Here is a 14,666-nt window from a genome sequence, read left to right on the forward strand (position 1 = left end):
ATTCGTTATTTGCTTAATTAATATAGATTAATTAAAACTGGCTTGCTGCAGTATAGGAGGGAGTTGCATGCAGGCTTGGTGGCTGTTGCCTTCGCAGCTGTGCTGGTGATGGAGCTGCCCATGGAGACCAGTTGTGCTGGATCTGGCTTCCAGTGGCTGTGCCCATGTGGCTCCTGGTGCATGAACGTGAGGCAGGTGTGCCCAGGTGGGCAAGGAGGCCAATGGCACCTGGTTTGTACCAGCAGTGGTGTGGCCAGCAGGACCAGGGCAGTGCCTGTCCCCTGTGCTGGGCACTGCTGAGGCCCCTCCTCAAATCCTGGGGTCAGTTCTGGACCCCTCACGACAAGAAAGACATCGAGGGGCTGGAGCATGTCCAGAGAAGGGAACAGAGCTGGGGAAGGGGCTGGAGCACCAGGAGCAACTGGGGAAGCTGGAGGGGCTCATCCTGGAGCAAAGGAGGCTCAGGGGGGACCTTGTGGCTCTGCACAAGTCCCTGACAGGAGGGGGCAGCCGGGGGGGTTGGGCTCTGCTCGCGGGGAACAGGGACAGGAGGAGAGGGAACGGCCTCAGGCTGGGCCAGGGGAGGTTTGGGCTGGATATTGGGAAAATTTCTTCCCTGAAAGGTTTGTCCAGCCCTGGCACAGGCTGCCTAGGGCAGTGGTGGAGTCACCATCCCTGGAAGTGTTCAGAAAACATGTGGATGTGGCATTTGAGGATATGGTTCAGTGATGAACCTGGTGGTGATGCTGAGCTGATGGTTGGACTTGAATTTATAGGGCTTTTCCATCCTTCCATGATTCTATGATTCATGGGGCCAGAGGGTCTGGGGGTCCCCGTATGTATCCAGATACGAGGTTGTTTCGCTGCTGTGGGACTCATGGTTTCCTTCTCTCCCTCCTTCCCCTCTGTTGCTGCTGTCTGGGTGTCTTCGTTGGTGCCCTGTTTGGCTGCAGACCATCAGCAATGTGCTGCTCCAGTACGCTGAGATCATCTCCAAGGATTTTGCCTCGTACTGCTCCAAGGAGAAGGAGAAAGTGGTGATGTATCTCCCTTCTGCTGTCCCCACACGGTGGCCCCAGCTGTCACCTCAGCTCCAGGGCGGGTTGGTCCCTTCCTCATGGCAGTTCCTGACACGCTGCCAGGGTGGCTTCCATGCCATCCCTGTCCTGATGTCCCCCAGTGCAGGGCGGGAGGGTCCTGGGGCTGTGGGCAGCTGTCCCAGCCATATTTATTGGTGCTGACGCCCCTCTCCATCCCACCCCTCCAGCCCTGCATCCTGATGAACAACATCCAGCAGCTCCGTGTCCAGCTTGAGAAGATGTTTGAAGCCATGGGTGGGAAGGACGTGAGTGTGGGGGGGTTCCAGGAGGGAGCCCTGTGGGAGGTTGGATCATTCCCTTCCCCCAGAAGTAGCCCCTTCCCCAGTTCCTGGTGCTGGGAGCAGACCCCTTCCTCACTCCTGTGTGGGATCACGCCGTCCCACCCCACGGCACGCTGCTCTCCCACCATGTCGGACTGGGAAGGGCTTCACCCTGCCCAGGGATCCATTTGGGGTGCAGAAACCTCTCTGAGGGCTGGTTCAGGGACCCTGTCAGCTTCCCCAACCTGTCCCTCCTCCAGCTGGACACAGAAGCCAGTGATATCCTCAAGGAGCTGCAGGTGAAACTCAACAACGTCCTGGATGATCTGAGCCGAGTCTTTGCCACCAGGTACAGCTGGGTGGGAGGGCAGGGGCAGCGGGCAAAGGAGAGGTCTGGGGGTCCAGAAGCTGTGGCTGGGGCCAGGCTGGGGGCTCTGGGGAGGAGGTGCTGAGCTGCCTGTGTGTTGTGGTCCCCAGTTTCCAGCCACACATCGAGGAGTGCGTGAAGCAGATGGGTGACATCCTGAGCCAGGTGAAGGGCACCGGCAACGTCCCCGCCAGCACCTGCAGCAGCGTCGCACAGGATGCTGACAACGTCCTGCAGCCCATCATGGACCTGCTGGACAGCAAGTGAGTGGGGGGGGCAACTGGAACCCCACCCTGCCCCTCCTGGCCTCGTCAGGGAGTGTGAGGGACCTGCAGGGTCAGGGTGACACGGAAGGGGTGACACGTGGGGTCCTCCAGCGCTGTCTCCTCTGCACAGCCTGACGCTCTTCGCCAAGATCTGCGAGAAGACGGTGCTGAAGCGGGTGCTGAAGGAGCTCTGGAAGCTGGTGATGAACACCATGGAGAAGACCATTGTCCTGCCCCCACTCACGGACCAGACGGTGAGTGATGGGGAGAGGGACCAGGGACCCTGAGACACGGGTGACTGACTGGAACCAGTGTGGGACATTGCTGGCCAGGTGCCCTCACCGGCACCTGAGAGGGTGGGGACTTCACTGACATCTCCAAACCTGTGTCCAGCTCCTGGCTGAGGAAAGGATGGAAGAGAGATAGGTCATCCCTGCCCCAGGACCTTCTTGGATGGCTTTGCCGAAAGAACCTTCCTGCCACCTCCGCTGTGGCATCAAGAGGGGACACTGGCCCTTTCCTATCCATCCTTCCCTCAGAGTTGGGGCAGCATCCCATGCCACACTCACCCACACTGGCTGTGGGCATGCTCCCTGTGCCAGGAGGTGAATCCAGAGGCTCCTGGAATGCTGGGATACGCTGCCTGTCGGTCTTGCTGAGGGCTGGGGGTTTCATGAGGATGGGGGCATATTCCCCAGCAGGGCTGAGCTGTTGCTTGCTCCTGGGGATTTTAGGGAAGCAGAGCAAACCCAGGGAATGGTCCCACTCTGAGGCTCTGTATCACATCGCTGTTTGTCTGCTCCCCCCGCACCTGAAGCTTCCTGGGGTGGTTCCCTCAAAGTCAGGCAGGAAAGGGTGACACCGAGTGCTCTGGACCAGCACACACCTGCTCCTGTCACTCCTTGGTGGCTTTTGTCACTGTTACAAAGCTGGGCTCAGGCTCTTCTTTGGAGTTCCTGGAGCTGTCAGCCTTTATGTCACGTGCTGGGGCTGTGGAGCTCCTGTGCTGTGTCTACGAGGGGCAGCACAGTGGTGACATGTCAGCCCCCAGTGGTGCCACCTCACTGGCACCGTGTCACAGCCCTGAGCCTGGCTCGGGTCAGCCCCACATCACTCCTGACCGGGCTCACACACCCTTGGCCAAAGGTGGCCAAATCTCATAGGAATGCTGGTGCCACTGAGACCCAGTCCCCGTCCCAGTCCCCATCCCAGTCCCTTCCCAGCCGTGCTCTGGAGACACTGGGGCCTGTGCTAGGGCAGAGGAAGGGGCACGGACACGTGGCTCTGTTGGATGATTCTCCTGAGGGCAGACAGTTCCTGGAGAAAGCTGTGCTGGGACTGGTCCCTCAGGCAGGGGACAGCCTGCCTAGGTGTCCCTGGGTGCCAGCCTGCAGGGTGGCCGGACAGGTTGGTGGTTTGGGGGTCCATGTCAGAGCTGAGTGTTGAGTGGGGTCCCTGGAGCTGAGCCCTCCTGGGGCAAAGCCCCCCCAGTCAGGAGGGACCAGGCAGGTGGGGATGGGGCCCCTCGGGGGCTGTGGAGGCCTGCGGTGACAGGGCAGTGACACCGAGTGCTGTGGATGGGGGACACCCATGGCCCTGTTGGGGGTGGGGGGCAGCCAGGGCTGGCACTGGGGAGGATGGAGGAGGCGGGGACCGACACTCACGTCACGGTTGTTCTCTCCAATTGCTCCTCTCGCCTCTCAATGGCAGATGATTGTAAGTACGGCAGCTCCCTGTCTGTCTGTCTGTCTGTCCGCTCTGTGTCGGTCCTGGCCTCGCCGGTTCTTGTCTTGTGTGGCTGCCCGTGCCCTGCCCACACCCTCCTTCGGCTCCTGATCTGGTCCAGCTCCTGGTCCCCACCCCTGTGCTGCCCGCCTGGCACTGGCTCCTGGCTGGCACATGCCAGCGGCCCCTCCGGGATGTGGTGGGTGGAGAGGTCTTGGACAGATCGGCAGTGCCGGGATGTGGGGAGGGACAAGGGCAAGTGGTGGGGTGGGAGGGGACGGTGATGGCAGTGCCAAACCAGGGCTCGTGCTGAGGGGAGAAATGCCGTGGGAGGCACGAGCAGGGAGCGGTGCGTGCCTGGAGTCAGGGCTGCTCTTCCTTTCCCTCGTGCCTCAGTTTCCCCTCAAGGCCCTGGCTGGGGTCTGGCTGTGCTGGGGGTGAGGGCAGAGGCTGCCCCTGCCAGGAGGAGGAGGAGTCTCTCGGGGGGACACAGTGGTCCCTGGCCCCGGTGCTCGGTGGTGGGGCAGGCTGCTGGCATGGGTTGTGAGGCTCCTTCCCTGGTCGGGATACGACCCTGGGAGCCTGGACTCCTGGTTCCCTTCTCGGCATCGCTGCTGGGTCCTTGCATGGCTTTGACTGAGCAGTTTCCTTCTGTCCTCTTCTGACCAGTCTGTGGCTGTGGGTTTATGCCCCTGGGGGCAAGGAAAGGGCAATTCCCCCCCAGTCCTCTGCCCACCCCTGCTGGGACTCAGGCACCCATGCAGGAAGAGCAGTGGGAGTGAGCTGTCGGGTGCTGGTGCCATCCCTGCGCGAACAAACACCCCTCTGCTGTCTCCCAACACCTTTTGTGTCCAACAGCAGCATTTGGGGAGGCCTTGGGGGCAGCCTGAGACCTCATGGGGACCTCATGGGGACCTCACAGGGACCCCAGGTCCCAGCCTTGCTGAGGCTCTGAGGACAGAGCAGTGTCAGCTCTGTGTGGTACAAGCTCCTCTTGTTCACCCATCACCCCGTGCCAGGGCCAGAACCCCTCCTGGCAGCCCTGCTTGGCCCTCCCTGTGCTGCTTGTTCCTTCTGAGGCTTCCTGGCCAGCTGACTCCCTGCTCCCCTCTCCTGATTCCAACAAGCCCCGGTCCACCCTGAGAGCTGAGTTCGTCCTTCCCCGTGGCACTGCTGCCTCATTTCACACAGTTTCTCTTTCCTGGATCAGTGTGGGGTTGTCACTGGGCCCAGCCCTGCACAAACCAGAGCTCTGTGTGCTAAACCCAAATCCCAGATACTCCCTCCCTGCTCCCTCCCCAGCGCTGGGAGCACCTGCCAGAGCTGGAGCAGGATGTGTGGGGGCACCAGAGCCTGCCCACACACAGCTGGATCCTGTATTCCAGTGAGGATCATCCCTCATGGATTCAGCATCCCTGCATCCCAGCAGTTTCCCAGTGTGAGGACAAGTTCTCCAGCACTGCAGCTTCCTGCTTTCCAGTGGGGATCCAGCACCCTGATGACACCAGGCCCTCACTGAGTATCTTGGTGGGGACCAGTCCCCCACTGGCTGTCCTTCAGGAGCTCGTGATGTCTCTGCCACCTGTGCCCCTGTGTCCTGTCCCACGCTGTCCCCCCACCCCACACTCAACCTCTGACATTGCTTCTACAGGGCACGCTCTTGAGAAAACATGGCAAGGGGACAGAGAAGGTAAATAGCTGTGGGCTCCGTGTGTGTCACTGCCCCGGGGCCACACTCGTGGCCTCTCACCCGCCTGCTGTGGAGGTCCCGGCTTGTCTGTGCTTCCTCTGTTGTGCTGTCTGGATGTGCTGTTGCCTGCGTGGTGTCGTGGTGAGGTGTGCTGTGCTGTGTGCTGGGGACAGTCCCAGTTCTGTGTGTCCCCGGGGCAGGGAGCGGGGGCTCTGTGGTGTTCAGTCCCCGTGGGGCGGATGTGGGGTGTCACCCGTGCCCACGGGGGACACTGCCCCACAGCCCTCAGCCCCAGCTGCCTGGCTGGGACAGCGAGGGGTTGAGACCCCCTGCATGGGAGACCCTCCCACAACCCACTGTGGGGGGCTCAGGAAGAGGGGGACCCCCCATGCTGGGCCCTGCTGGGCACAGTGGGGGCCCTGGGGCTGCTGAGATCCCCTGGACCTCTGAGCCTGCTCCCCTTTCCTTGCTGAGCCCCAGCCCTGCCCCGAGGGCTTTCTCCAGTACATGGGCTCTTGCCCTGTCTGGGGGCTCATCACGACAGGGTGGGGGCCCAGCAGTGACCCCAGCCTGCTCCCCAAATCCTGGTTCTTGGGAAGAGCCATGCCAGCATCCGTCTGGGCAAGGCCTGCGGCTCCCCCTCCTCTCCTGGGGGACACTGGCTCCTGCCCAGTTTGCTGAGTGTGCTGGGGGAGCTGATTCCCTCTGATCTCCCAGCCCCAGATGGGGTGGGGAGCAAACGTGCCCCCCTCAGAAGAGACCTGCCACACTCATCACAGCTTCACCAGCACCAGCATTGGGCTGAGCCTTTGCAGCTGTGCACTGGTGCCAAACCAGGGACACCAGCGGAGAACTGGGCACAGCCAGAGGAGAGTACAGGGCCAGAGCCCTCACGGCTGGGGGATGTGGGGGGCCTGGAGCCGCGGCCGAATGCTGCTGGGGCCACCAGTAACTGTCCCTTGCTGTTCTCTTCCAGAGCAGGGTGAAGCTGCCCAGTCACACTGAAGTAAGGACATGGCTCTTCTGCTCCCCACTTGGCACTGCTCTCTCCCCGTCCCTCCTCCCTGTCCCTTGTCCCTTGTGCTCTGGGTTGGGGGCTCCCAGCTCAGTACAGTGTCCTGTCGTGCTCTGTTTTGGGGACACCAGTGTCCCCAGCTCCCAGCCTGTCCACGGACTGGGGGAGATGGGAACAGTGAGGGTGGAGTTAATGGGACAGAACTGGGTGGGCAGAGGGGTGGGAACAAAGGGTTAATGGGGGGATACAAAATGAGGGCACGGAGGGGGCAGACCCCTGCAGAGGGTAATGGTTAATGGGAGAGATGCTGAGGTTTCTGTGTTGGGAAGGACTGGAACTACTGGTGCTGGGAGAGGGAAGGTGGCGGAGGTCTCTGGGCCCCAGTTTATCCCGTTACATTTGCACACTGGAGGAGCGTGTGCTCAGCCCGGTGAGAGGTGCCAGCCCAGGGCAGTGAGCGGGATCTGCCCATCCAGGGGGCTGCTGTTCCCGTGGGCACCACGGAATGGCTCCATGGCCCCAGCCATGATGGGGGCACGGGGCAGGCAGAGGCAGCCCGGGTCTCCCACCTGGGGGGCTCCCTGGAGTACCAAGGGGCTGGGAACCTCCCTGAGACCGGGGGCTCCGTGTGGCAGGGGCTATTTGGTGGCCGTGGGATACAGGCCACATCCTCCCCGTGCCCGCTGTCCCTCGCACTCGCTCTCTGCTCCCACCACGTCCGATGTCCGAGTGGTCAGTGCTGTGCTGTGCCAGGCCCTGCTGGACGCAGGAGCGGGTGCTTGGAGCACAGGCAGCAGGATGGGACTCTTGGGATGAGCTGCTTGTGCTGAGCAGGGCATGAAGTCCCTGATGCCGGGGTGATGTCCTGCCCTGGGGTCCCCAAGCCTGCAGCCTCACACCTGTGCTGAGAGCTCGGGCTGAGATGGGGGCTGCCAGCCTGGTACCTGTGTCACCTTCCTGGCTGCCGTCCCCTGGAGCCTGGGGGAGCCCCTGGAACTGCAACAAGCTTCTGGCATGATGTGCCCAGCCTGCCCATGCCACCCCCAGCCTGGCTGCTCACCGGGGCCCTCCCTGTCTCTTTGCTCTCTGCAGGGCACACAGATGATTTTCAACGCGGCCAAGGAGCTGGGGCAGCTCTCCAAGCTGAAGGTGAGGGCTGGGGGTCACCGAGCTGAAGCTGAGAACTGGGGGTGCTGGGGTGATCTCTGTTCAAGGGTGGGTGCCAGTGCCACTGCTGCCAGGACCCCACCACTGCCCCCTTGCTGGCTTGGCTGGGGTGGGGGCAGCAGGGTCCTGGCCCTGTGCTGAGAGCAGGATTTGTGCCCCCCAGGACCACATGGTGCGTGAGGAAGCCAAGAGCCTGACCCCGAAGCAGTGTGCTGTGGTGGAGCTGGCGCTGGACACCATCAAGGTGAGGGCTCTCTGGGGTGCTTCGGGTGCCCCTGGGGCTCTGACCCCGAGGCACAGACACGGGGAGCACCAGGGGGACCCTGGCAGAGCTGCTGAGCAGCCTGAGGCCTTTCCCCCTCCAGCAATACTTCCATGCTGGCGGCGTGGGGCTGAAGAAAACATTCCTGGAGAAGAGCCCTGACCTGCAGTCGCTGCGCTACGCCCTGTCCCTCTACACCCAGGCCACGGATCTGCTCATCAAAACCTTTGTGCAGACCCAGTCGTCGCAGGGTAGGACCCCCTGGCCCCCCCGGGCCCTCGTCCTCCCCACGGGCTCAGCTGCCCCATGGCCAGGACCCACCTTGGCTCTGTCCCAGTGGGGCTGGGGGTCCCAGCCAGGCTCACGGCAGGGGAGAGATGGGTGGGGAAGGAAGGGCTTTTTCCTCCCATGGTTTGCAGGTGAAGAGGGGCCGTGGGTGCCCAGCAGCAGCCTGGCACTCCCCAGCCCCCAGCAAGAACAGTGGGTCCCCAGTGCCAGGGCATTGCTGGACTGGCATGGAAGTGGGGCCTGTGGGTGGGGGGAAGGTCACCCTCTGGCCAAGTGTCACAGTGTTTGTCCCCTCTATGTTGGCCCCAGGCACCCAACACAGACCAGTTACAGGGTCCACTGGATCTGGGTGCGGTGCCAGGGCCTGTCCTGGGCATGCTGGGTGTCCAACCCCCTGATTTGGGCTCCAGGGTGCTGGGGTGCAGTGCAGGATGCTGGGCACCTTCCAGGGCAGGATCAGCCCTCAGCTCTAAATGCTGCCCTTTATTCTGTCCCTTGGCTGCTTGAGGAGGGCCCTGAGATGCTCGGTGGTGGTCAGGGGCCACTGCAGGGTGCCCCAGCCAGGCTTGTCTGCGTCCTCGGGGAGTGGGACGTGCGTTTGCTGTCCGTGAGTCTCCTTCAAGGGACGTCTGTCCTGTCTGTGCCTCCTGTGCCAGCCATGTCGGGGGCGTGGGGTTGGGTCTGGTGGGTGCCAGCACCCCTGGGTGTACCCTGTCCCCAGGACCCCACACTTGGAGCTGGGGGTGCCTGGCACTCCTGTGTCGCTGCAGTGTTGTCCGGGTGCTTGGCCGTCAGTCTGTCTGCGAGATCTGATCTCTCTTTCTCTTTGTTTCCCCCCCTCCCTCACTGTTCCCGTTCCCCACACACCTCATCTCTTCCCTCCTCTCTTCTTCATCTCTTCCCTCCTCCCTTCTTTTCCATCTCCTCCCTCCTCTCTCTGTTGTCATCTCCTTCCTCCTTCATCTCCTTCCTCCTCTCTTTGTGTACTCTGTGCCGTGTCTCTGTCTCTTTCTCTCTCCTTCCCACTAGTTCATGGTGGGAAAGGGATTAGGTTTACCCTTAGTGAAGAGGTTTATCCTGAGAAGGGTACGTGTGCTACTCGCCCGCCCCTGCACCTGCCTGCCGCCGGCCTGGGCCAGTAACAGTCCCGGCACCACGGGCTGGGGGGGCCTGGGGACCCCTCAGCATCGCCAGCCTCGGGGACCCCCAGAACGGGCAAACTCCCGCTCCCAGGGCTGCTTTGGGGGGCATTTGGAGGAACTGTGCTCAGCTGTATTGACCACCCCCAGAGCGGGTCGGGGGCTGTCCCCTTGGGAGTAGGGGTGTCTGCCCACATGCTCTGGGCACCCCACATTGTCCCCAGCACTGCTGCCTGGGGGTGGGCACCCACCGTGACCTCCCCGTGGCACACGTGGCCCTAAGGAAGGCCATGCCACATCCTGTCCCCTTCCTGCCCACCCTGCTGCCCTAAGGACCATTACTAGCCCTGCTCTGGCTCTGTCTGCCTGTCCTGGGGTGCAGGGAATGAGCCCCCCACGGGCCCTGCTTGGCCTCCATCACACCCCGCTGGGGGCCGGGGCTGCACCCCCGCTTGGCCTTCCATGCCCAGCCCCCCTCCCCAGCCGCCATCGCCTCCATCCCAGCTCAGCATGGGGGGCGGGGGCCGGGGGCATGGAGGGGAATGTGCCATCGCCAGCCTCGCTCCGGCCTGGCACCCTCGGTGATACACAGAGACACGTCCTCCTTCCCACCCTGAGGGCTTTCCACTGAGCCGGATCTCCATGGCCCCATCAGACCCACAGAGCCTCTGTCCCTCTGCCTTGCACCCCATCCTTCACCATGGGTGCATGCACAGCTCTGGGGTGGCATGGGGGGCAGCTGACCTGTTGGTCACAGGTCACCCAAGGTCCCAGGTTCGGGGACCCCTGGGCTTGATGTGGTCCCTGGGGTGGAGGGGTATGAGGGGGCAGGTCAGCCTCGAGACACTGGTAGGGCTGTGGCTTCCCTGGCCGGATCCCTCCTGCCCAGTGCTGTGCCCATGACACTGTCACCCCTCCGTGGCCAGAGCAGGGGGAGCTGGGCCACTGTCCTCTGCCTCATTCCAGACAGGCCCCTCAGCCCTGCCTGGGCAAGGGGGCGTTCACAGCGATGGGATGGCAGAGTCAGCCTGGTGCTGAGAGTGTCCTGCCATGTCCGTCACAGCTGCTGCACCCACACTGCTGTGCCTACAGCCCTTTGGGCCACACCCCGCGGTGGGTGACCTGCCTCCTCAGTGGGGTTAGCGTTGGGCAGGGGATGTCAGGAGCACGGGGAGAACAGGCGCTTACATCTCCTCCCTCTGTCACAGGCTCTGGCGTGGATGACCCTGTTGGGGAGGTGTCCATCCATGTGGAGCTCTTGACCCACCCCAGCAGTGGCGAGCACAAAGTCACCGTCAAAGGTGAGTTCTGCTCGCCAGGGTGCCGGGCTCTGGCAGGTGACAGTGCTCCGTGAGCCTCACCTGTCCCCTCCTTGCAGTGGTGGCCGCAAATGACCTCAAGTGGCAGACGTCGGGCATCTTCCGGCCCTTCATCGAGGTCAACATCATCGGGCCCCACCTCAGTGACAAGAAGAGGAAATTCGCCACCAAATCCAAGAACAACAGCTGGGCCCCCAAGTACAACGAGAGCTTCCAGTTGTGAGTGGCACCGCGGGCTGGGGACGTGGGGACAGGCTGGGGGACGTGTCCCCCGCATGTGGGCACCTCCTGGGGTCTCCCAGTGAGTTTGCTAATCCCCAATGGGATGATTTAGGTATTTTCTCATTGGTAAAAGCAGGGAGGGGGGGAAGGAGTAAAAAGGAAAAGGCTTTTTTAGGGGTATGGTTGGGGACAGCAGCCATGTAGGGGCTGTTAGAGGGCTGGGATAGGGGTGGAGTGTGACCCCAACACTGCCCATCCCTTGTCCCCCCTCAGCACGCTGGGGACGGAGACGGGCCCCGAGTGCTACGAGCTGCAGGTGTGTGTGAAGGATTACTGCTTCGCCCGGGAGGACCGCACCGTGGGCATCGCCGTGCTGCAGCTGCGGGACATCCTGCAGCGCCCCGGCTGCGCCTGCTGGCTGCCCCTGGGCCGCCGCATCCACATGGACGACACCGGGCTCACCGTGCTGCGCATCCTGTCCCAGCGCAACAACGACGAGGTGGCCAAGGAGTTCGTCAAGCTCAAGTCGGACACGCGCTCGGCCGAGGAGGGCAGCAGTTAAACTCCTCGGGCCCCCCAGCCCTCGCCCCCTGCTCCCGGCCCCCTGACAGAATCCTCCAGCCGTGTATAAGCCATAGGAGTGGCCACAGAGGAGTCGCCGTCGCGGCCCTGGGGAGGGCGTGCTGTGGCTGCAGTGACAGACCCTCCCCTCCCTCCCTGGCCATGCTGGCTGGGTGACCGCGGTGCCGGGCACAGCCAGGCCCCCGTCCTGCCTCGCAGGAAGGTGCTGGGGCTGGGGGGCTGCAGGAAAGGGCTGGACCCGAGCCTGGGTGAGGGGCGCGATTCGCCCTTCCCCAGCCTGTCTGAGATGGAGGAACCCCAGTGGCCCATCCCTGAACCTCCACTGTCCCACCCAGCCCCAAACCTCACCGAGTGACGCAAGGAAAGGGTTGGGGAGGGTGTGTGTGTCTCGTGCCATGTGCGGGTGTTGGTGAGTGGCTGGCACAGCTCGATGGCCCCTTGTCGCCATCCCTGGTGTGCCCTGAGGGCAGGGCGGCTCCCAGCCCTGAGCACCTGTACATATGTAAATACCTGTACATACAGGGCAGCTGGACAGGCTGTGTCCTGCACCCGGAAGGGCTATTGGGGCTGTTGGGTTGGCGGGTGCAGCCCCCACGTGCCCTGCACAGGGTCCCCCCCTCCCTGGCTGGCAGCAGCATCACCAGGGTCGGGAGCAGCAGGGAGCAGCCCCCGGCCCATATCCTGTCTTCCCTGCCTTGCTGCCACCGTGGGCTGCCCCACTGCCCCCCACAAGGTGCCAGGGCTGGGGGGAGGCAAGGGCTGGGGGCACCAGGGCAGAGGGACTCATTCCTCTTTGCTCTGGCCGGTGGGGACCAGCATCCCTGAGCAGTGCAGCCCACGGGATCTCCTTGGCCCAAGCAAAACCCTTCCCACCCCGCCCCAGAGACCCCCTCCCTCCAGTCCCCCAGTAAGCACCAGTTCTGTGCCCCCAGTTCCCCAGTGAGCACCATTTCTGTGTGGTAAGTGGTGTGCATGTCTCGTGCGAGTGCCTGGGAGGCCTGGGTGTGTGGTGGTGGGGTGGCCACCCCAGCCGGCCAGTTTGCCCCGAGTCCTGGGGCAGGCAGCGGCCTCATGACCCCACAAGTCAATACAGCTCTCTCAGCCCCCTCCCGTCCCAAAACAGGGTACCCCAACCGGCCCCCACGCTCCTTTTTCTAGAGGGTTTGCCTGGGACCAAAGGGTTTCACTTTCCTCTCTCGTTTCTGTTCAATGTTTACACCCTTTTTCTACCGGCTGCTCCTGCACGGCCAGGCTGGGGCTCGGCCCCGCACCCCGACCGTGGTGCCCCTGGCCCTGTGCCCCCTCCCCAGACTGTCCTGTTTGGCATGTGATTGAACTGACCAATTCTGCTCCTGTAGCACAGTGTCACCGATGCCTGTGTGTCTGTCCCGCCGGCGGCGGCGGCTCCCATGGATGCATGACAGTGAGATGTTTTGCACTATTTTGAATTTTTTGGGCTCTGTAAAAATATTTTATTATAACTGACATTAAAAAGCACACCCTTCACTGTGGCTCCTGTGGGGAGTTGGGAGGGGACAGGCACCTGGGGGCCCCCCCAGCCCCACTCCCATCCCAGTGCAGCACTTCCACCTTTAAAGTGAAAACCAGGCATATCCGACCCCAAGGATAACCAGCTCCAAGATTAACCAGCTCCAAGATTAACCAGCTCCAAGGACCAATAGCCCAGGGATGGTCCCTGCTGCTGCTCCATGAGGGTGCCTTTGCACCAAGGATAGGTGTTAAATGGAATCACAGAACACAGAATCCTGGAATATCCTGAGCTGGAAGGGACCCTCAGGGATCATCAGTGCAGCCCCTGGCCCTGCACAGACACCCCAACAACCCCAGCCTGGGCATCCCTGAGAGCGCTGTCCAAACGCTCCTGCAGCTCTGGCAGCCTCAGGGCCGGGCCCATTCCCTGGGGAGCCTGGGCAGTGCCCAGCAGCCTCGGGGGGAAGAACCTTTCCCTGAGCTCCATGCCCAGCCCTGACCCAGCTCCAGCCGTTCCCTGGGCTCCTGTCCCTGTCCCAGAGCAGAGCTCAGCCCCTGCCCCTCCGCCTCCCCTCGGGAGGAGCTGCAGAGCTGGGACAGACCTGTCCTGGGAGGTGATCAGGGACAGCCAGCACAGCCTCACTGAGGGCAAACCCATCCCTTGCTGCTCTCGTGGCCTTCCATGCTGGGGTGACTCTTTCAGCAGAGAAGGGATGAGCTGTGGCTGGCACCTCCCTGGACTTCTGTGAGGCTTTTGGCACAGTCCCGAAACACTTTCTCACTAAATTGGATTGATGTAATTTGATGAATGCAGGGCCCTGATGACCTACAGAGAGAGCTGGGGCTGTTCCTGGGGTCTGGCACAGTCCTGCTTCACCCTTGAGAATTGTGGGGCTGCCACCAGGCTTTGCTAGAATTGTGGAATGACTTAGGCTGAAAGGAACCTTTAAAGCCCAAGTCCAACCCCATCCTGGCTCTTGGGCTCATCCCTTTCCAGTGATCCATGGTGGATACAACATTTCTTGAGGGTTCCTGGATTAATTAATTAGCTTTAATCATCATAATTTCACATGGGGCTCCTGTGCCTATGTGAAAAGAGAGCAGAGGTTCCCTGGGAGGCCACGGTAGCACGGGCTGTGCCCTTGCAGCCCCGGAGGTGCCTGGGGAGCAGAGCTGCACCTGCAGCCCCTGGACGAGCCTGCCCAGAGAGGGGGATCTGCCCTACGGTGGCTCTGACCCCGTGGAGAGGCTGTGCTGGGGCAGAAGCTCAGGGATCCAGCCAGGGTGGGTTCATGGAGGGCTGGCACCCATGGGAGGAACCCCACACTACAGTGGGGGAAGAGAAGGAGGAGGAAGGAGCAGCAGGGACAAGGGGTGATGAACTGACCACAAGCCCCATTGCCCATCCCCCTACACAGCTCTGGGGGAGGAGGTAGAGAATTTGGGAGGGAAGTTGAGCCTGAGGAGAAAGGAAAGGTGGAAGGAAGTTATTTTAAGGTTTATTTCTATTTGCCATTATCTTCATAGGAGTCAATTAACAACAATTTAAACAAGTTCCCCCCAGCTGAGGCTGGAAGGGTAAATGCTGAGTGATCTTCCTGACTGGACCTTGATCCAGGAGCCTTTTGGAGGGCAGAATCCTGACCCTGGGGGCCTTTTGGCAGCTATAGAAATATCATGGGGAGTTTGAAACCAAGTGCTGCCCTTCACTCCCATCCCCGAGGGCTCCCTGAAAGCCGTAAAAGGCACTAATTTTTGGGATCTGTACCTCAA

At 62.1% G+C, this 14,666-nt stretch overlaps 1 protein-coding gene across 1 annotated transcript in view; it reads left to right on the top strand.

The window, feature by feature from the left end:
• LOC116436010 (protein unc-13 homolog A-like) overlaps nucleotides 1–12,908 on the top strand; it is a 37,699-nt gene extending 24,791 nt beyond the window's left edge. Inside the window, 14 exon segments of the mRNA XM_032092836.1 lie at nucleotides 954–1,037; nucleotides 1,268–1,345; nucleotides 1,621–1,709; nucleotides 1,838–1,990; nucleotides 2,124–2,247; nucleotides 3,704–3,709; nucleotides 5,370–5,408; nucleotides 6,385–6,414; nucleotides 7,516–7,572; nucleotides 7,754–7,834; nucleotides 7,956–8,103; nucleotides 10,488–10,580; nucleotides 10,658–10,817; nucleotides 11,094–12,908. Of these exon segments, the coding sequence (XP_031948727.1) occupies nucleotides 954–1,037; nucleotides 1,268–1,345; nucleotides 1,621–1,709; nucleotides 1,838–1,990; nucleotides 2,124–2,247; nucleotides 3,704–3,709; nucleotides 5,370–5,408; nucleotides 6,385–6,414; nucleotides 7,516–7,572; nucleotides 7,754–7,834; nucleotides 7,956–8,103; nucleotides 10,488–10,580; nucleotides 10,658–10,817; nucleotides 11,094–11,382 (1,431 nt within the window). The 3' untranslated portion in view covers nucleotides 11,383–12,908.
• Nucleotides 12,909–14,666: the final 1,758 nt, after the last annotated feature.

The sequence above is a fragment of the Corvus moneduloides genome, chromosome 28, assembly GCF_009650955.1.
Source record: "Corvus moneduloides isolate bCorMon1 chromosome 28, bCorMon1.pri, whole genome shotgun sequence".
Classification (NCBI taxonomy): domain Eukaryota; kingdom Metazoa; phylum Chordata; class Aves; order Passeriformes; family Corvidae; genus Corvus; species Corvus moneduloides.